General features: G+C 36.0%; 2 protein-coding genes across 3 annotated transcripts; both read right to left on the bottom strand.

Annotated features, from left to right (window-relative positions):
• Positions 1 to 7113: 7113 nt before the first annotated feature.
• On the bottom strand, positions 7114 to 11245 carry LOC308680199 (H-2 class II histocompatibility antigen, E-S beta chain-like). Of its 2 annotated transcripts, none has more exons than XM_081348210.1 (5): positions 11121 to 11245; positions 10565 to 10837; positions 9521 to 9802; positions 9326 to 9439; positions 7114 to 9225 (listed from the first exon to the last, which is right to left on the bottom strand). In XM_081348210.1, the coding sequence occupies exons 1-5, from the start codon at positions 11188 to 11190 to the stop codon at positions 9203 to 9205; spliced, it is 762 nt and encodes a 253-aa protein (XP_081204336.1). In that variant the 5' UTR covers positions 11191 to 11245; the 3' UTR covers positions 7114 to 9202. The 2 variants fall into 2 exon arrangements, with proteins under 2 accessions (XP_081204336.1, XP_081204337.1); XM_081348211.1 differs by having other exon boundaries at positions 9521 to 9700; positions 11121 to 11232.
• A 5745-nt stretch (positions 11246 to 16990) lies between these two features.
• LOC308681014 (H-2 class II histocompatibility antigen, A-D alpha chain-like) lies at positions 16991 to 20853 on the bottom strand (the record flags this gene model as incomplete). The annotated part of the gene is made up of 4 exons (XM_081349536.1): positions 16991 to 17112; positions 17261 to 17545; positions 17956 to 18201; positions 20796 to 20853. The coding sequence occupies 4 exons, from the start codon at positions 20851 to 20853 to the stop codon at positions 16991 to 16993; spliced, it is 711 nt and encodes a 236-aa protein (XP_081205662.1).
• Between the last annotated feature and the right edge of the window lie 2178 nt (positions 20854 to 23031).

Here is a 23031-nt window from a genome sequence, read left to right on the forward strand (position 1 = left end):
GGCAGAATCTTACTCTCTAAGGCAGAGGGAATCTCTAGATTAACGTATGCAGCTCTCTCGTTAAGTGTAGATACGCAGACATGCAAAGCTATAGACAAGATTCTGTATGACTTTGTATGGAAAAACCGCACCCATTATGTGAGAAAGTCAGTCTTAATGAATGAGTACTGCAAGGGTGGCCTTAATTTTTTAGATTTCTCCATACTGAACCACACCTTTAAAATAAATTGGATTAGGCGTTTTCTTCGGTGTCCAACATCTCTGTGGAACTTTATCCCACACCATATTTTCACTTCACTCGGTGGTCTCAATTTTGTTTTATTGTGCAACTATAATATTGACAAGATTCCAATCAAACTTGCCTCTTTCCACAAACAAATGCTTATGGCATGGTCAATGATTTACAAACACAATTTTAGCCCTCATAGATTCTACATATGGAACAATAAGCATATTTTGTTTAAAAACAAATCACTTTTTTTAAAACAATGGTTTGAAAACAATATTTTTTTGGTTAGCCAGTTGTTTAATCAGGATGGTCGGCTTTATTCTTACTCTGAATTTCTCACTACATTTGGCATCCCTGTCACCCCAAAGGATTTTTCTGTTGTCTTTGATGCCATCCCTACAGGTGTAATATCGTTATTTAGAGGTGTTATGGGAAATGACAACCCCCCTGTATTAGGGAATGTTTTGGAAACACATATTGGTAAAAGCTGTCTTTCAGTTCAGAGTAAAAGTGTAAATAAAAACATTCGCCGATCTTTCCAGCAAGAAATTATCACTGTACCATCATCAGTGCCATATTGGTCTAATTTTGTTGGTGATATGTGTTGGAATAAAGTATGGCTGCTGCCGCATAAGTTTTTTTTAACTAATAAAGTTAAAGAAATTTCATTTAAGATGCTTCATAGGTTTTACCCAACTAATCATTACCTACAGAAGCTTAAAAAAGATATTGATGTTATTTGCTCCTTTTGTGGAGATCAAAGAGAAACACTTGTGCACTTATTTTGGATGTGTCCTCATACTAGGCTGCTTTGGAGTAAACTAAGTAAATATATTGCCGACCATATTTATCTTGACTTTATGCTGAAATGGGAAAATGTACTGTTTGGTTTTGTTACCCATGACTTGAACTTTACCTCTGAGTTTTATCTAATTAATCTAATTATTATTTTGACCAAGTTTTACATTCATAAATCGAAATTCCAGAATAAGAAACCTACCTTTATTGAACTTTCTGTTAATGTAAAACAATACATCTCATCCATTTCCTGCTCTACGAATAAGAAAGCTGTTAGGTCACATACAATATTTTTGCTTTACAATGCATTTGTATGATTTATGTATTTTTATTTTCTTCTTTTATTGTATGGTATTTTAGTTGTCTTCTCCCCTGGCGTGATTGTTACTGTTTGTACACAAAAATTGTACTTGATGTACTTGTATTTTGATGTTTAATAAAAAAATAAATAAAAAAATAAATAAAAAAATACATTAGTATTACCAAAGTCCTTTTAGGCCAATATAAATTGTCTCTGGTATTACTGCGCAACTGCCGTTTGTGATGCTTTGTTGCTGCATGTGTTGCTTAGCAACCTCTTTGGAACTACATTGCTTGGCGGAGGAATACATGTGTTAACGTTATATTTTTTGTTGCTGGTGTTTATTTTATAAATAAATATTAAAACTAATATTGTTATGGATTAACCGTTTTATAAAGGTAATAAGCTCATTGAAGCCGTAGGCTATATAAGCCCCTCCGCTCCGCGCCATAATGCCCCATAACTATTCTAAATCCACTGTAAAACACGGCTTCATGGCGGGGCTTATTGCTTAATTTGACAGGTTTTCACCCTGAGCTGTACGAGTAAATTGTAGCGTACAAGTTCTCAAATTCACCTCTACATGCTGTCGCTTTTTGCTACCTTCATAAAACGATCCTGCAGGGACACTGTCCTGCAGAGTTTAGCTCCAACTTGTCTCAACACACCTGTCTGGAAGTGTCTAACGTTAACGTAACTAACGTTAACTTTAGCTGGTTCAGGTGTGTTCCAGCGGGGTAACTTGGAGATAAAATCTGCAGGACCCGATCTGTTCCTTACCTACCTGTCTACGAGACTATCTCGACTTTGCTCCCCATGCCCTTGTGGCGATGTTTCGAGCAAGCCATCAAGCTGGGCATTTATGCGATCCCTAATCGCATTTAGACGTCTTCTGAAATTAACGTTATTTGTCTCTACCGACATTTTTCTGGTCTCAGGTCGTACTACGAGCCAGACTATCCGGTGCTGCGCTGGATTTTAAACTAGATATTTATTTTACATGAATGAATTTACATTTACACTTCACAGTCATTTATAAACAAATCCTCTCCTAGCCATTTTCGCGCTCTTCCAAACTAGATTGTCCTCTCCGACTTGCCGTAGAGTCCTCAAACTCAGTAGAGGAGGGGCCATATAGATGAGCTCATACATCTGCATTTTGAGTGGCGTGTGGCGTCAATTTAACATCCATCGGCGAGTGGCGTTATTTTAACGCGTGGCGGCGTGTGACGTTAACTTATCGCCTGACGGCGTTTATTTAACGCCTGGCGGCGTTATGAAGACGGCGTTGTAATATTGATACGGCGGTCAAAAGCACGCGAATTGTGAACAGTTTGGCTTTCCATACGAGAGAGCTCGTGCCTCGTGTCGTGTTGAAGTAGCCCCGCCCCCATTGCTGCTTTTTTACAGCGCATGACCGTTTTTTACAGAAACAAACTGGTTTACTGTTAAATGCTGTAAATTTACTGCAAGTGCTTAATTTAACGACCATTAGCTGTAAATTTACATAATTTAGCTGTTTATTGAAATAACAGTATTTTACTGTTGGAAATTGGCTGTATTTTTACAGCAATTTTTAACAGTGTACAAGGTAATGGAGCCTTTTATACATTTTCGTGTTTCTTTAGAAATAAATGATGGGCAAATGGAGTCTTAAAAAGCCTCAGTTGTAAAGTTATTCACTGTCAAAGTGACGCCAAAATGAATGGGAGTCAATGGGATGCTAACAGCAGGTGGGGGTCCGCTAGCCAATGGCGGCGCCTGGGGAAACTTCAAAATATTATAAAACCCTGCCCCCCGGTTATGCATACGAAATTAGGAAACGCGAACGTAAACTGTGTATTGAGTCACGTTTCAAACTCATTGATCAATATGCTTGGGTAGGAGTCAGTGAAATGTGCGCTGGTTTCTCTCTGCATAATGCGCTGGTGTGCGAATCTCATCGACAATAAACGCAAGCTCTTATCAGCCCTATCCACCGCATTTACATTGTTATTAATAGTGGATACTTTCATGCGCTTCCATGTCCAAGTGTCTGCTATCAGACACGTTGAAGTGCAGTTTCTGTTCATGTGTGCTATGTGTGTTAACCCTATATAGCCTACCCTACATACATGTAGCCTGTGGATTTGAGGTGTTCTCTTTTCTCCCTCTTTCTCCGCCTCTCGCGCACTTTCACTTTTTCCTGTATTGTTACGTCATCTAATGTGGGTGGGAGAGGTTGGCAATTAAGTGCAGGCAGGTGTATAGGCACCTGGGGTCCTTATGCCGGTAGCCATTCACGGTAGCTAGTTGCTGACGCGTTGGAGTGCAGCAGTGTTCCTGGGTGCTGTTTGTAGTGCAAGGTATGTCCAAACTATCTGTTGTTGCATGTTGTTGGTTATTTGGGTTCAGTGCACTAAGAGAGGTTTTAATGTTTTCTTGATGGGCTAAGGTGTTATCGAGCGATTGCCAACGGCGCTACTGTTTTGTGTGTGTGCACGCGTTTCCAAAACACGCTGGGAATGCCTAGAGTGACAAGCGTAGAGAAGGTACACTTTTATTCTGTCTGTTTTAGCGTATCTCTGTTGGTTTATTGCGTTAATGGTAATGAGGCTCCGTTGTGATGTTCGCCAGCGTTTAGTGGCCCTGGTGAACGCGTGAAGCTCGGAACACTGTCTACTCACCCAATCGCTAGATTGCAAAAAGGTATGTTAGGGACTGTTCGTTATTTATTTAAGGGGCCACCGGAGGAGTTTTGAGATCTGTTGTCAAAAAAGACATGACCCTCCCTTCGCCAGCAATATTTTTTTCTATGACCCTCCAAAATGATTGTGAAAAAAGGCAGGACCCTCCCCGATAATTTATTGATTAGCCTAATTCTGTACTTGTTTGGCTTGGCAAAGATGTTCAGATAGCCATTGTTTTTGTTTTTTAAACCATAAACTCTTGCTTTCTCATCTGGCTGTAACGATAGACCAAACCTATGATTCGGTTCGTATCACGATTTTTTATTTTAGATTTGAAAAAAAAAAAAACATGTTTTCGGTGCTGATGCGGTGTGACGCGTTCAACATGTGGGTGGCGTTGCGAATAAAGCATCTAAGCTGTCACAAAGAACCGGCAAAAGTAATGATTATTAATATGTCAAATATAGCTAGACATTTTAATTGTTTTTAATAAACAAGTGTTTTCTGTGTCGACTGCAAAATGAAGTTGACGATGCGTCGCGATCGTCTCAGAACGCGCCAGAGAGAAATGCACATTTCATAAGGAGAAAGCAGTCTGTTTTCCTTCGTTTTGAATTGTTCTGCATGTTTAAAAGTAGACATTTCAAGCTTTCTATATATTTCTCAGGTCTATGAGGCAAGTAGCATACCTTACGCTGAGTTTCGGTTCATTTATGAGACAAGAGTCCAGTTCACTCGCCCGCGCATCTGTGTCATGATTATCTATTTTCTACTATATTTAGACTACTTCTTATTTATTAAATCCAGATGAAACATTGATTAAAATTAAGATAACATTAATAAAAAAACGAAATTCACTTTAAAGAAAGGCTTTGTGCTTTCTGTTTGAGGTAGGGATGGCTCGATACCATAATTTTGGTTTCGGTACGGTACCAGAACCTAATACCTCGGTATCGATACTAAATCGATACCACAGGTGACAAGTAACCAGCTTCAAAATTTAAGTGAATTGAAACAATTTTATTAAAAAACACTGCTTGAAACTCTGCAGTGCAAACAAAAAGTATCAAAATGTTAAAATAAATAAAAAACAGTCAGGGAACTTACAGTAGATTAAATTTCGATTTTGAAAAAAAAAGAAAGAAAGAAACCTGAAATGATACAATTAAAATAGGTTAATATCTATAATAATTGATTAATACAGAATAATAATAGAAAAATGAAATGACTAATTTTTAGCTGTCATGCATTAACAGAGAATTATCAACATTTATAGCATTTATTCATCTTGGTTTGATTACTGTTTGGTTTGTGTTTGGGTTCATATTAGTTTAATGCATTGCATATAAAGTAATGTTAACATGCTAAACATGTATTAGTATATTTAAATAATAATTACTGATTGATCGATCTAGATTAATAAATGCTATAATACGGTTAGGTCAGGTTACCTAATGAATGTTGACAAATGTAGCTTAAATGTAAAGTGTTACTCTAACATTCATATTAGTAATATCCATATTACTACTATTACTCTAGATTCCTTAGATTCCTCTAGGGGTCGCACTCGCCACAGCAGCAGTGATATGCCATTCATTTTACTATCACTAATACTAAAATTAATATCACTAATCTCTTTATTCATTCAAATTCAATTAATATATGATTGTTTGAAAGTGCAAAAATTATGAGACCTAAACTTCATTGGTTCTAGCGTGTCATGCAAGCACATTTGAGCTTTCGTGTTTACCGTGTCATATTTAATTGATAAGCTTTTATGTATGTGCGCTATGAATAAAAGTCTAAATTAAAACAGTTGAATGATGGACTCACCTGTCGATCTCTGAACTCTTTGAACAAGTCAGGATGATCAAGTGACAAGTGCTCAACGTTAGCCAGATTTGATGTGTTGCCTCCCGTCGCAAATTTAAAGCAGTGTTTGTAGAGTGGTGCATTGAGGTCTGTTGCTTCACCTTTCTCCTTACTTTTGTAGGCAAAGTAATGCTATATTTCACTCCTACTGCTCTCTTTATTTATTAATTTCGGGCGTGTAGAATGAGCTTCATCTGTTTGATCCATCGTGTTCCTCCGTTGTCACCGTTTGCCGGTTGTGCGTGACCCGCGTCAGTTTGGGTAGCGCACTGCCGCCTAGCGGTGAACTTCGAAACAGCAGCGCATTAAATACCGAATTGAGCAAAATTATGATATTGTACCGTTTGAAATATAATATATACCGGTATTTTTGCAGTACCGGTATACCGCGCATCCCTAGCACCAGTGTGTAAGACTATGTTGTAGTGTATGTGATTGTGAGGGCTTGTGTGTCCTGTCTGAGGGCAAAGTTTGGTTTTTCAGCAAGAGTGAATGGTTTTGAGTGTAGAGCTTCATTTTGACCTGGAAATAGGATGTTTGGGGATTTGTGTTTACAGTTTTGAGAATACGAGGCATAGTTTCAAGAAATGTGTTTAAGCAATCGAGAAAAACTGTAATAATTGAAAAGCAAATCAGCATTTTAGAATGATTTCAGTGTCACTAAAGACAAATGATGCTTTAAATTCAGCTTTAATAAAAATTACATTTTAAAATATTAAAATAGAAAAACAGTATATTGAAATTGTAATAACATTTCACAATATAACTTTTTTACTGTATTTTCACAATTCTAGAAACAGATCATGATGTACTTTCTCTTTAGCAGAATATCTCAGACCATGTGGTTGCAGTGACATTATGTGTTGACAAAATTAGATATTCATTCTTGATAGCATAAGTTTTAAGTAATGTCACTCAAGCACTGCTGTCACTGATGTGTTGTGATAAGATTGTCTTTACTATGGCTCATCTTACCCGACTGTCCCCTCTTAAAATGGTCAAGACATTAGTATAGAGCATAGAATTTGTTTGTAAAAATATGTTTTTTTTTTAACAACTAACACCAATAGTGACTTCTGGTTTTGTATTCAATGCTTTGAAAAAGCTTTTTTGGTGAAATCAGGTGTGGTCACCGATGTACAGGACAATGTGATACCAGCAGTCTTTTGGCATGATAAGGCCCAACAGATACATGAAATATTATATTCAGTAAGATAAACTCAGCAAAAAAAGAAATGTTCTCTCAGATTCAACTACTTTTATTTATATTAGTATAAACATTTCAACAACTGAGACATAAACTGAACAAGTTTCACAGACATCTGGTCAACAGAAATGGAATAATGATTCCCTGGAAAAAAAAGTTGGTGTAACCACCAGTGTATCTCATCCATGGACTGCACTAGATCTGTGAGATGTTACTCCACTTTTCCACCAAGGCACTTGTCAGTGGTGACATATGTTTTGCCCCTGCAAGGTAAAGTTACTGTAGCCGTGACTTTAATTGTCTACCACCTGTAATCTGTTATTCCACAGGTGCATGTGCAATAATTGTTTAAGGTTCATTGAACAAGCATGTTAAATTTTGTTTAACCCTCTGGGGTCGACAAAAACATCAGTGGATTGTGTGGGTTTTTTCACATATAGCAGCAAAATCGATTTAAAATAACGTGAATTTGTGTCAACTTGCAGTCAAACACAAACATTGTGCTTTTGTAAAATAAAGAAAACAAACGGGGTGTGCTGTCAGCCATCTCAGTATGTGAACTTTTATCTGGAGTGCATCACAAAAATGAAACAAACCTCAGCGAATACTTGAGCAATATATCTATAACATTTAAGTTATAGACATATAACATTCTACTTTTAAGTGATCTCATTCAAAACAAATATTCTCTGTTTATGTAATCTGTATGAAAAGAAAGCGATGTCCAGTCTGTGAAAGGGGTTCATATTTGTTAATGTATTACTATATTATGAAACAAGAAGATTGTTCAAATCTGATCAAAACTTCCTCATAGTTCCCCCAAAACTTCCCCATGACAAGCACCAGTGCTCCTGTAAAAGAACCCGTTTGTATGTTTACAACAATCATGGTAAACCAGTTTTGAAATGCCAGATATGCGTGACTGTCACAAACACAACCAAACTGGATATTTAGGTTTGTGATACTTCCTCACAAAACCTCATGCGGTCATGGAGGCTCAAGCTCATGGAAGTTCCTTTAATCATGTGAAAGTTACTGTCATCTTGATGAGGATATACCTATATTTAATAACACCTCAGCATTTTAACGTTTGATAATCAACAACCACATACTCAAAACTCAAAAACTCAACCTTGACTTGGATGTTAACAAATGCTTGCTGCAAGAACAGTCAGAGGGGAGTATGAAAGCGTAAAAAAAAAAAAAAAAAAAATTAATACCTGTATCGGCCACACTTCAGAGAAAGGTATGTGCTATGCATACAGCAAACGCTGCAACAACTGTGGTAAAATAAACCACTTAGCAATGCTTGAAATAATTTTTTATTTATTTTTGCAGTTAACCTCTAACCGGCCAACAACTCTTGTCATCTATCCTTTAACTTCTGTTAATTATAGCTATTTTTCATTATGTACTTTTCTGTTCAGAACAGAGAAAATATCAGAATGTTAATGGATGACAGCTAAGTTTTTAATAATTATTACAAGTCTAAATCAATATTAGTTTGCTTAAAACTATTTGTAAAGAAAAACTTGTTAGCTTAAAACCATTCGTAAAGAAAAAAAATGTCAGAAATATAAAACATGAAAATCAAGAAAATGTTAATCTCAACATTTTAAAGTCAGACTCATTATAGGGGACAGTTTGCTAATAAACAGTTTCCTAAGACCAATTTACACATTCTTGATCAGTTTTCTTAAAGCAAAGAAAGAAGAGTTAAAAAAGGCTCATCAGGAATGCTTTAGTTGTTTCATGCATTCAGCACAGCAACAAAGACTTATATCTTAGTTTCAACATTCACAAACTCTTTGCTTTAAGTACATTATTGTGTACAAATAGAGACAAACTTAGCAAGAACAATTATCTCTATTATCTCTATATTTTATATTTCTCTATAGATTTGATGCTATATTTATATCATTATTGATTTCCTTGTTTTAAATTTTAGAAACTAAAGGATCATCAACTAAAGGATTGTGGAAATAAGACTGTTCATTATAATTGTGTCATAAAGGATAAAAGCTTCATTATCAGTCCCCCTTGCAGTCAGAATGAGGACCTGAAATATGTATACTTATTTATCATGTTGTACAAGTTATTAGCATTTATAGAGAAATCAACCATCATCAATGAGGTACTAGGATCCTTCCTGTCAAAAAAAAAAAAAAAAAACCTTACAATGCATGTATACAGGAGAGATTTAAAAATACTAATATCAAACTGAATTATTCAAAATCATTTTAACTAACCTGTTGATTTCTTCTTGTAGTAAATGAATCCAGCAGCTGCTATGATGATTCCCAGCACCAGACCAGAGGATCCAATAGCAATTTTGTTCCTCTCAGACTTTGGGAGAGACGGATCTGTCGGGTACACTGGTGTGTTAAATTATGCTGCCCACAAACATATTACTAAAATGACAGTAGGGAAGTATCTCCTCTTACCCCAGTCATAAATCATGGGTTTATTGAAGCTGGCGTGCTCCACCATACAGGAGATCTTCTCTCCAGATTTAGGAGTGTATTCCAGTTCAGAGTGAATCTGGTAGTACCAGTCTCCATCAGCCATCTCCATTGTTGAGGTCACTTCAGAGGTCATCAGTTTACCATCTCTCAGCCAGGACACTTTGATGTGTGGAGGATAAAAGTCATATGCGCTGCACATCAGTAAAGCTGGATGTCTGCCACCAGCCCGCGTCACTGAACTGAGCTTAACATTTGGTTTCACTGTATTAAGAAGAGCAGCATCCTAAATACACAGCGTGTATACAGTATAAAAATCATTATGTATATGTCCCCATAAAACATGGAAACCCAACCAACATGTGTGTGTTCAAGTTTTGAAGAGTTCAGATGCAAAAACCTCTAAGTGCCATCTGAAATTTTCTTCTAGAATAATCATTTTTATGAAGCTCGTATATATAAGTTCTGTAATTTCACTTAAATGGCAATGAGAATTACCTATGAATTGCCATTTAAGTGAAATTACTGAACTTAAATAAACAAGCTTGATAAAAATTATCATTCTAGAAGAAATGTTCAGATGGCACTTAGAGGTTTTTGCATCTGAACTCTTCGTATGATGGGTAGGTTTGCGGTCAGTGTAAGGGGATGGAATATACAGTTTGTACAGTATAAAAACCATTACATCTCTGGAATGTCCCCATTTAGATAGTAAATAAACGTGTGTGTGTGTGTGTGTGTGTGTGTGTGTGTGTGTGTGTGTGTGTGTGTGTGTGTGTGTGTGTGTGTGTGTGTGTGTGTGTGTGTGTGTGTGTGTGTGTGTGTGTGTGGGGGGGGGGGGATGGTTTATTTGACAAAAGAAAGGTCAATTTAAAAATCCCTATAAATTTGAATAATTTTTATTCACAATAAGTTTTTCTGACATTTTCTGATATTAAAACATTCTTTTAGTAATTATTTTGTAGTTACTAGCATATGCTCTACATACTGACAGTAAAAATGAGAGAAGAGTCTTGTGCCACTTACCTGATTTCTCACAGATAGCTGAGTCATACACTTGACCATTACCTTTGCAATACCAGTTCACAATAGCTCTTTCTTCCTGCACTAAAGGGCCACTGTTCCAGAAATCCGCAAGTTTCATTCCATACTCATTAAACCCCACAAATCTCCCCAGAGTGCTGTCAAACTGAATGAATAGATATTTATTGAAATAATAGCTGTCAAAATACACCATGTCACTGATATTAGAGGAGCTGTAGATGCATCTTGACAAACGGTATCGGTAATATACATTAGCTGAAAAAGAATGAACACAGAGAACAAACTGTCAGATAAATGTCAAGAAGAAAGAAACAGAAGAACTTGGATGCATCAGTCAGTTGCAGTAGAGGCTTGTCTTTATAAAAAGTACTTGTCAAGTAATTTTTCCCTTAGAAGGTCCATCACCATTAGAATGAGTCACCCTTCTTAAGATAATGTTGCACCACTACCACTACTACAACTACTAATAACACTTACAACAATAATAGTGCAATTATTGTTATAATTATATTACTTCAATACCGCTCATGTTACTTACCACTTTCTGTTACAAGGAATAGAGACAGTATCCATATAAGATGATAACACAAGAGCTTTTGCAGTGACATTTTCACTCACACTAATTCCCAGCTGAATGCTGCCAGTGCTTTGTTCATGTTCGTGAGATGGATGTCTAAGATAAATGTTTGTGTTAAGATAAGTGTCAAGTGTTGCTAGGCAGCATACTGCTTTCATTTTACAACAAAAACCATGTCAAGTTATTACAGTTTTTTACAAATGCTATGACAATTTTTTCAATACTTTTAACAAATTTCCTAAACTCTTAACGCACCAACACACCTACAACACACAATTGGCAAAACGGTTAATTTCATGCTCAAAATCACACATTGTAAACTAAACTCTAACACTAATTTTCAAAATACAATAATACACTAGCAACAATACACTACCACACGTCTACCAAAACACTGCAAACATGTCTCAAAATCAAATAATTTTTCAAAACACTAACATATGTTCTCGTCCAACAGGAACATTTTGTCAATCATAGCACAATGTCATAAAAACACTAAGATGGAATTACAGAAACTGCATTATTTTATGTGTCAGGTCTGCCCTTATACAACAGACAGTATATTGTATTGATCATAGATTGTGTTTTGCACTGCAGTTTCTTTTGAAGCCTCTCTACTGTTTTGTTTTGTTTGTAATGTAAATGCATGCATTTTGTTGTTGTTTTTTTGTAGCAGAAATTCAATACAACAAAATACAGTTTTTTTACAATCGCTATGACAGTTTTTTCAATACATTTAACAAGTTTCCTAAACTCTTAATGCACCAACACACCTAAAACACACAATTGGCAAAACGGTTAATTTCATGCTCAAAATCACACATTGTAAATTAAACTCCAAAACTAATTTTCAAAATACAATAATACACTAACACATACACTATGTCTACCAAAACACTGCAAACATGTTTCAAAATCAAATAATTATTCAAAACACTAACACATGTTCTCTTCCAACAGGAACATTTAGTCAATCATAACACAATGACAAAAAAAAAACACTATCATCAGCTGAAATTACAGAAACTGCATTATTTATTATATGTGTCAGGTATGCCCTTATACAATATACAGTATATTGTATTGATCATAGATTGTGTTTTGCACTGCAGTTTTTTTTTTTTTTTAAGTCTCTCTACATTCTACATTTTTGTTTTGTTTGTAATGTAAATGCATGCATTTTTTTTTTCAGCAGAAATTCAATACAACAAAATAAATTACCCTTCTTAGAGTAGCTTTATAGAATGTATGGTTTATGAAAAAAGAAGACAGACAGAATTGCTGCAGTAACGGCTATATTTGCCACATTGTCCCATATTTGCATACCTTCAATCAGCTGTTTCTCAGTAGCAATGGAATAAAATACAGGGGATATATTTGTGTTTCAATTCACAATATAAACAGCTGTTTACCTTGACTTCAGCCTGTAAGGTTAGCTTTAGAACATGGTGTTATCTGTTCTGACATACAGTGTTAAAGCATTGGTAAATTTGCAAGTAAAAATCCATTGTTTTGGTCTTGTTTGAGCTTGTGTGTAAAAGTTGTTCAAAATTTTTTAAATTTGTGTTAATTGTATGCATTTTGTGTTAAAGCAACAAGAAATGTGTTAATAGTATAGCTTACACAGACGGATGTAGTGCTAACTGTGTTAAGAATTTTGGAAAATTGTTAAAAGTATTGAAAAATCTGTCATAGCAATTGTAAAAAACTGTAATCCGATGAATTATTGTATTATTCAGTGACCAATTTAAATATCAGGTGTCCAAGCACCGAAGTGTAAGGGTGTCAGACGTCCAAGCACCAAAGGGTGTCAGATACCATAATTCCCAAAATTGGCAGGATGGTCCCAATCATGCACCTTACTCACCACTACACACCCATCTGACACTAAGTGGCACTAATATGTCAATTTGCATTTTGGATCATAACTTTGAATAGTAGCTTCACTATTTACTTTGAGTTTGGATACTTAAAAAACATGGCCGCCAGCAACCAATCAAATTTCAGCAGCTAATAACATCAAATTTTAACATCAAATTATAAAGGAATGCCAGTTTTCCCATTATTTTTTTGTAAAAATATTGTATAGGGTCGCTAAAGACCTGAAGTGTGTAACAGTGTAAGTATATTTTTTCTGCTTAACAATAATTTAATCTTTGATGACTGGATAAATGTGATTCACCTTTATTCCACAAGTTGTCAATGTCTGATACACAATGATGAAGTGACGTTTCACACAGGCAGAAAGCAAAAGAATAGGAAGAATCATCAGCAAAACTTGAGATGGCTCAGCGATTTACATCAGAGCAAGTACTAAACACAATCAAATATTAGTGTCACTGTCACTTGATGGTGGATCTGGTAAAGAAGCTGTCAGCGATCAAAATATTGATTTTGAAGATGTTGAAAATGATAGTTTTGAGAAAATGTTTGAGATTGTGAATATGAGCCAGATGCTGAATGCACTGGGAAATGAGCTCTGACGAGGACAGTGATGATGGTATTAAAACATCTTCTCAAACTGATGTCTTTCAGGCTCCAAAAGGTAACAAAATATGCTTTATTTGACTAGATGTACCGCATCGCGGTACAAAATATGACCGCCGCTCAGGGCTGCACTGGCTTTCCACAAAAATAAATGACGTGGAGTAATTTGGCTGTATTGCGTGTTTATGTATATACCTAAAAAAAGTAATAGTATGTGCATGTCTGTCTGTGTGTGTGTGTGTGTGTGTGTGTGTGTGTGTGTGTGTGTGTGTGTGTGTGTGTGTGTGTTTGTGTATGTGTGTGTCTGTGTGTGTGTGTGTGTGTGTGTCTGTGCGTGTATGTATGTGTGCGTACATGTGTGCGCGTGTGTGTTTGTGTGTGTGTGTCTGTGCATGTGGATTTGTATGTGTGTGTATGGGTGTGTGTCTGTGCGTGTGGATGTCAGTGTGTGTGCATGCTTGCGTTTGTTTGTATTCCTGCATGTGTGTGTGTGACAGTATCATCCTAAACCAGCAACCCTTCGCTCAACAGCACCATCTACAGGCCGATGAGTGTACAGTCACTAAATGTGCACATAAATGAATTTATTTTATACCCCCCCATGGATGAAATTCTACAAAACTTAGCAGAGGATACCCCCAGAGGATGTCAAGTTAATCATACACATGAAATATGGTGCAGTTCTGAACATCTCCACTGAAGATAGGGGCGATTAAAGCAGAATAATATTGCATTTTCATTTTTTATGGGAGGGGCGCAAATCACAAATGAGTGATTATGGGCTAGGTTGATGTGGGCCCTTAAGAGCAACATAAAAATTTCTTCATCCTCGGTGCCACGGTTCAGGTAGTTATTTAGGAAAAACTGCATTTTTTTGGGTTTGGGGGGGCCCAGCGCAGGGGGGGGGGGGGAGTGGCCCCTGGGGACCAAACGAAATTTTTCCGTAGAAGTCTAGTGGGGCTACATGCCCACCAAATTTCATGTTTCCCGGTGTTTCGGTGTCCCTGGTATCGTTGCCGAAAAATTTAAGGGGGCCCCAGCGCGGGGGGGGGGGGGGGGGAGGGGGAGTGGCCCCCGGGGACCAAACGAAATTTTTCCGTAAAAGTCTAGTAGACCAACATACCATAAAAATTTCTTCATCCTCGGTGCCACGGTTCAGGTAGTTATTTAGGAAAAACTGCATTTTTTGGGGTTTGGGGGGGCCCAGCGCGGGGGGGGAGTGGCCCCCGGGGACCAAACGAAATTTTTCCGTAGAAGTGTAGTGGGGCTACATGCCCACCAAATTTCATGTTCCCCGGTGCTTCGGTGTCCCTGGTATCGTTGACGAAAAATTTACGGGGGCCCCAGCGCGGGGGGGGGGGGAGTGGCCCCCGGGGACCAAACGAAATTTTTCCGTAAAAGTCTAGTAGACCAACATACCATAAAAATGTCTTCATCCTCGGTGCCACGGTTCAGGTAGTTATTTAGGAAAAACTCCATTTTTTGGGGTTTGGGGGGGCCCAGCGCGGGGGGGGAGTGGCCCCCGGGGACCAAACGAAATTTTTCCTTAGAAGTCTAGAGGGGCTACATGCCCACCAAATTTCATGTTCCCCGGTGCTTCGGTGTCCCTGGTATCGTTGACGAAAAATTTACGGGGGCCCCAGCGCGGGGGGGGAAGTGGCCCCCGGGGACCAAACGAAATTTTTCCGTAAAAGTCTAGTAGACCAACATACCATAAAAATTTCTTCATCCTCGGTGCCACGGTTCAGGTAGTTATTTAGGAAAAACTGCATTTTTTGGGGATTGGGGGGGCCCAGCGCGGGGGGGGAGTGGCCCCCGGGGACCAAACGAAATTTTTCCTTAGAAGACTAGTGGGGCTACATGCCCACCAAATTTCATGTTTCCCGGTGCTTCGGTGTCCCTGGTATCGTTGACGAAAAATTCAGTAAGGTGACGAAAAAAAAAAAAAAAAAAACTTTGACAATCCCTATATGACCGCTTTCACTAGCTACGCTAGCGGCGGTCATAATTATTCTGTAATTGTTACTCTAATATCAGGAGAGTTTGATTGTATCGGGTATTGGTGAAACATTCATGCATTTAAGGGTTAAACATTACATAATGATTAACAGATCATTATTTAATGTAAATTTCTATGCTTACAAATGTCATTAAACTGTACCTGTACATCTTGTGAAATTAATATGTGTATAGATTTTTATGAAAATCTGCCACAAGATGACACTATGATAAGCAGTTTAACATTTTAGATAATAACTCTGAAACCATGTGAACTGAAATTTTTATTAAAAAAACTACTTTATTGAACTTCTCCTAGGCTGTTTGTCAGACCTTCACCAAATGTTGCACGTCAGCTCTAGACCAGTGGTGACAAAAAAGTTATCAAAAGAATAATTTTTTTATGTGTCTGGTATGACACATTATGACTATTATGTCTATATATTGTGAGCACAGTCCAAACTTCTCAAAACTTTGTACACATGGAATTTATAATGCCCGAGAGGCAAACAGAAAATTCTAAAGACTACACCACAAATGCTTAGGATATTAGGATAAGGAATCTTTTAAGCCTAATATTTTTCTATCAGATTCCACTCCTTTAAATGGAAATAAATGCATTGAGTTGATCTGAGTAGTTCCTTTGTATATGGTGTACTGACAGTATAGTTTTACATAATTAGTGTACATAGAAATTAGAAACTTTGAAATGCTTATATTATCATTAAATGTTTGTTGTACCCAATAAACACATTTTTTCAAGTTGCCAGACACAATCAAATACAATGCTTTTTTAATGATAATGATAATGATAATATATTCTAAAAGTTCCATAAAGACATTTATTGTTGTGGTACATTATGAATAATAAAACAAATATGTGTGTTAAACTTCAAGAAATATGGTTAGGAGGCAACATATAGTGAAATAAATTCTACAAATAAAAAGGACCTTAAGATAAATACTTCAGATAAATAAGGTTTTGATGGCCTTGGCTCATTATATCACTATAGAACCGAGGACAAAATATCATCAATAAAAACCAGGAGTCAGAGATGCAATCAATTGTAGAAGATTTTTACTGAAGAATGTTTTGCCGTTATAGTCAGCTCAAGTAAGCTTAAGAAGAAGAAATTTTTTCGTAAGCAAGAAGTTTGTAGGCCGCTCTTATTTATGTATTATATTTAATACATTTATATATTTACATTTATATATATATTTAATATATTTAGCAGCAATTATACTTTAACATGGGTCACTATACACCATTATTTTAGGTTGAATGATTCTGATTACAGATATGGGCTGTTACTCAGAAGCACTTTGAGAAGAACTTTGCTTCCAAGTCAGTTGCAGTTGTTTCCTTTAATGAGGAAGAAAGTTCCAGCTGCGACTCCCAACAATCCAAGAGTCAGACCCACTCCACAGAACACAGCTGGACCAACGCTTGGGAGGGCAACATCAACATCTGAAGAAAAAAAAAAAAAAAAAAAAAACATGAATAGGATATTGGAGGCTGCGTAAAAATATTAACAGAAAGAAGATTTATTTTTTATTTTTTATTAAGCTGCACTGAAATCTAACATCAATTTCTTCGATTTGAAGATGACACTCACCCCATGTTTTGCTCTGAGGTTGACCCTTGAGGGCTATGTGGATCACAGTGCAGCTGTAAATGTCTCCTTCAATAGGTGTAATCCTTAAAGTAGAGAAGATGCTGAAGGTACCCTCTGCCCTTGGACGGTACTGGCTTAAACTCATGCCCTCTGCCACATTAACATTATTCTTAGTCCATGATATGCTGATAGATGGAGGATAGAAGTCAGTCACATGACAGATGAGGGTGTTCTGAACACCTAGTTGTACATCATCCCTTGGATAGATGGAAGTTTGTGGTGCATCTAAAAAAAAATATATACATATATATATATATATTTAATTAATTCAAACAAATATAGATATCGCTGTGAACTTGTCACTGATATCGAGGCAAAACTTGATTACACTGGATGTATCTAACTTTAATTTCATTTCTGTTTCCAGATAGATTAAAAGCTCAGTTCATGCATCAAAGCGTAACTCGTGAATTTGGTTTTGAATAAAATAAGGTTAAAAGTAGCATTATTATTAAGAATTCATAACGAGAGTTAAATTGTTATGTTGTTATAACTGCCTACTACTGACTTTTAATGCATTTGTAGATGGGATATTAGTAATGCTCCCCTTTATAAAGAGTTAACATATCCCTGTATGTATATGCAGTATTGATGTTCAAAAATGTAAGATTTAATAGCACATTTTCATGCCTTACCCATTTCTGGTGGTGGGCTCTTGAAAATGTTAGTCAAAAAGGCTACATCACTTTTGCATCCTTTCATTTCAACAACACTTGTTTCATAATATCCAGGAAATACAAGAGGATTTCCAAAATCAGGTATTGTTACTACTCCTCTCTTCTGATTAAAGTCAGCATGCCACATTTCCTCTCCATCGATTCCATGCATATCCTCTCCATCGGTCTCAGAGCATCCATGAATTCCAAAATATTCATGGAATACTGAAATAGAATGAGCATAATAAAGTCAATATAGTTATACACATGAAATAGCCATGACTCTGAGTCAATTATTTCGCTTCTACTGTTACCACACCCTCAAGACATGATTGTTGATGTTTTATTTCAAGACATTTGTAAGGTTTTTGTCTTTAAAACAATATTTTGTGTATGATTATTTTTTTACACATCTCATCCCAAGCCTCCTAATTCCAAAACATCACTTTGTTTGTGTTCGAGGGGTTCACATTTGCATTCTTTTTTGCATCTTTGCGAAAGGTTTGATTTAACATACAGTATATGCTATAATAAACCAAAGGTGTTCTTTACAGTATGTTTTTATATCAGTTCTACAGAGCTCTTTTTTCCCCTTGTCCGTCCTGGTGCTTGAGCTGGTAATTGGGTCAAAAGACTGAGTTTTTTCTTTCCTTTGTTATGATTGTACATTGTTTGTTCCCTCACATTCTACACCTTGAGGTACAGTACATGGGGATGCCATCCCATGATGTTTTAAGCAGAATTGGGCAATCTGAGTGTAATGTATTATGTATTTTTATGGTTTAAATGCTCATTCTGTACCTGTGATGTACTTTTGTGTGAAGCCATCAATAACTATTCCTTGTTATAAACTGTTACAAACCTGAATTGTGCTTTTGTGAATTTAAGGACATGGGTCCCTTTCATATCTGTGAAATTAGGCATTAACTATCCAACTGCTTTATGTAGGCTATTCATCAACTCATTGTGTGTCTGTTATAATCTGAGTATACATGAAATGAAATAAATCTCAATCATCTACAATCATTGTAAAACTATTTTAGCTGCATAACTGGCAAATGAAGAATCTAGCTGTATACAAATCAATAGGTAATGCGAGGACTTGAAGTCAATGTGAGTAATGGAATAATGACAAACAAACATATAAATAAACAATCATTCACTTTGATTAATTCTTTTTATTTATCACGTGTTGATAATGACTTCCACAGCTAACAACTTAACAAAGGCTAAAAGGGGTATACAGGAATAATAGTTCAGGAAAGGGCTGTTACAGTGATTCTGGCATGTGTAGTAAGCAACATGCATGAACTAGGAATATTTTAATACAACCACCCTGAGTACCCTAAAACCACACAGAATACCGTGTACCCTAGCAAGCACAAGACAACCACACAGAGTACCTTAGCAACCGAATAGCAACACCCTAGCAACCACCCAGAATACCTTAGCAAATGCATAGCAACACCCTAGTAACCACCCATAATACCCTAGCAACCACCCTATCTATCTATCTATCTATCTATCTATCTATCTATCTATCTATCTATCTATCTATCTATCTATCTATCTATCTATCTATCTATCTATCTATCTATCTATCTATCTATCTATCTATCTATCTATCTATCTATCTATCTATCTATCTATCTATCTATCTATCTAAATGTTGCCTTCAACACATTATAACTTTAAGCTTTAAAGATACTATAAACTTCAAACTGAAAACCTTCAAACTTTTCACACTTTCTGATCAGGCTTACTCAAGCCAACTTTGTATCAATGAACTTTTTTATTGAGTTCAGTACTGCAAGGTCTTTTTTCAAATTATCCACTTAAAAACCCCAGTACAGGCTGTGTGATGCTGGCCGGTACTGTTGGCATTATACATGCTATTTTTTTTTTTATGTCACTGGGGTTTGAAATCAACTGCTTGTGTTTTCATGTAGAGTTACCTAATAATATATGCTACCTATCAGAATGTTCTTCCAATGCTATGTTTTCATAATTATAACTTCTAAGGTCTATCCATCCATTTTCCAAAACCATTGGAGGGTCATAGATTTAAAGTGTTGGGAGCAAAACCTATGCAGATGTAGTGTTTGATTGTAATCAGTAACTTCAACTATTCAGTGTATAAGTTCAGTAAATCTTTAGCCGATCCTGACTGGAATCATGTACACATCCTTACATGTACATTTCAGAATATGTCTTTACATTAGTTGTCTGTTAATATTTTAAAAGCAAGAACCTTGGATCAGAAAAAAAGTGTGACCCTAAATAAATAATATAGAAAAATATGTATGGAATTTATTGAATACAAGAACATTTAAAAAATACAAGAACATTCAACAATGATGTGTTCAGATAACTGTAGGCTATTAATTGTTTAGAGAGCATTACCTGCAACTGTGAAGTCTATTCAACTCTCAAATCTGACAGAAACTTGTCTTGCCATGTCTTCATTGACTACAACTTCTGATAACACATTGCACAGACATTCTAATCATTGCTGATTTGTAAGTGTCCATTGTGTTTTATGATGACATCATGATGGAGTACTATAACATTTCTTAGCACCACTAAAGGTGATTTAAAACATGTACATGAAATAGTTTTTGTACCAAGAGTTTTGAACATTACTTGTTACTTGTGGAAAATAGTACCAAGAATACAAATTTTACAAACCAAATTGTGTGAAAGGAAACACGTAAAACCCTTAACAAAAACACAAGCAGGTTTTGAATGAACGACTAATGGTGTTACACATGATCAGTTTTGTCATTTTACAACTTCCTGATTATAAAACTTTAACTTACATTCAGCATCAGCTGAAAGAACAACAGCAAGGGTGAGAATGGTTATGTACAGCTCCATCTTGATAGACGAGTGTCGAACAAACGTCAGATAAATATTTAACAAAGGTGAAAAATCAGGTATTTCCTCTGTAAAGGCTTTTGCATCATCCACTCAGAGTTTGACCCACAGAGTGACATGACTGTATCTAGGAGGAATAAAAGGTTTTCCTCTTTCACCTGTCAGGCAGCTTGCTCAACTTTTTCTAACATGATTCCTTCAGTCTGCAAGTGTAAATACAAAACTGAAGTGACAAACTGCAGTTTTTTTTTTTTTTTTTTTTTTTTTTTTACTGCTAAAAAAAGTAATGAGCTTTAGTATTGGTGAGTAACTCACTCAGTTCTGTGTTAAAATTGTGGGTTATTTTTGCATGTCAGATTGTTAATATGAACTTTGAACCTTACATTTTAAAGCATATCAAGTTAATACACAGTCGTTTGGACAGAGTCTAACCAGCATTAGTTGTTATTTCAAGGATCTGTTGTTACTTGGCTTAACCCATTACAATTACTTCTATTTATGTAAACTAATTTGTCAGGTTAATATAGTCAGATTAATGACAGTTCTAACTTAAATAAAACCATTAAATTACTTGTTTCCTCAAGAAGCACACCTTAAGCACACTAAGAAAAACATTTATTGTTTCCCACAACGTCAACTGTAAATAGTTTTATAATGCCTGTTCATCAAATTGTAACGGTCTAGTCTGCACGCACTATGAGGCGAAATACTTACTCAGAATAATCCTTATTTAAACCTAACACTCAGAGAAGAAAATCACAAACCCCTGAGCACATATGAGAACCGACAAGGGACTGGACATAACAGGGAGTTTAAATACAAGACGAACATAATGACTGCAGGTAATAATTATACGTAACATTGGAAACAAACGAGGAGATATTCAGTAACAGGGTTATAGACTTAGTCTTTACAATGGCCCACACTATAAAGTTCCTAGATCATGTGTAATTTTCAAAAATCAGAACTTAAAGAACTGTTTTAATGGAGTTTTTGTATATTTAACTAACTTTTTGTTTTGTTTTTGTTTTGTCAGCTGAATAATATATGTTGTTAAACAACAGTTCGATCCATTGAACACACTGTACTTCTATCCATCACAGCCTCATTTTCAAATTAAATATAGTGCTGTCCTGACTAAGGTCTATGACAGAAAAACACATGAACAATAAAAAAAAAACTTTGATCACTGGATTAAATCCATTCCAGGTCCCAGAATAAATTTTTACAGATATCAGTTTGGCACAGACCCTATAATAGACAAGAGGTGTGCAGGGGAGAGCATTTGATTTTAAAACCACAAACAACTTGATGAAAAGGCAAAGGAAATAAATAAACCAAACTGCAAAATAACCCTTTTTACCTTTTTCATATGAGTTGGAACTTTACTAGTTTGTCACGTAAGTAAAATATATATATATATATATATATATATATATATATATATATATATATATATATATATATATATATATATATATATATATATATAGAGAGAGAGAGAGAGAGAGAGAGAGAGAGAGAGAGAGAGAGAGAGAGAGAGAGAGAGAGAGAGAGAGAGAGAGAGAGAGGTTGATTGGGACACTTTTTCCATATTTCCAGTCATCTCAATGGCAAAAAGTGTCCCATTCACCATAATACTTTTACAGCATTTTTAAACTGATAACGATATTCTTTTCTTCCCTATTGTGACGTACATTGACTTGATTTTGTCCATTGGGAATTGATTGGATCATTGTGGCTTGCTTTTGATGTGATCTCATATGAGTGACAGGTTGTGCAGTCCAGATTTTTATGGTGTTTGAGACAAGAGCCTGTATAATTTTTATTTATAACCTCTAGGTGACAGTATTATCCCAACAGTAAATATCATAAAAGCCTAAGGGGTTTGATCTTGGCTTTGTGAAATATTAACAACCACAAGATGGCAGTCTAAATTCTGTGATGTACTGACATCCATTCAGGAGATTTCACAGGCTTTAACCTGAGATACTGAGATATTCTCCAACATCCCTGCAACCCTACAGAGGACAAGCTGTCTAGAGAATGGATAGATGGAAGATTGCAGTCTAGCAACTATTGAAGTAATTCTGTTTTTATAGATAGATGGTATATGAATTAGGTTTGCTATGTGAACGATTTACATAACATTGTAGAATCTCAGATTAAAACGTCCTG

The sequence above is a fragment of the Scardinius erythrophthalmus genome (assembly GCF_964197995.2).
Source record: "Scardinius erythrophthalmus genome assembly, chromosome: 20".
Taxonomy (NCBI): Eukaryota; Metazoa; Chordata; class Actinopteri; order Cypriniformes; family Leuciscidae; genus Scardinius; species Scardinius erythrophthalmus.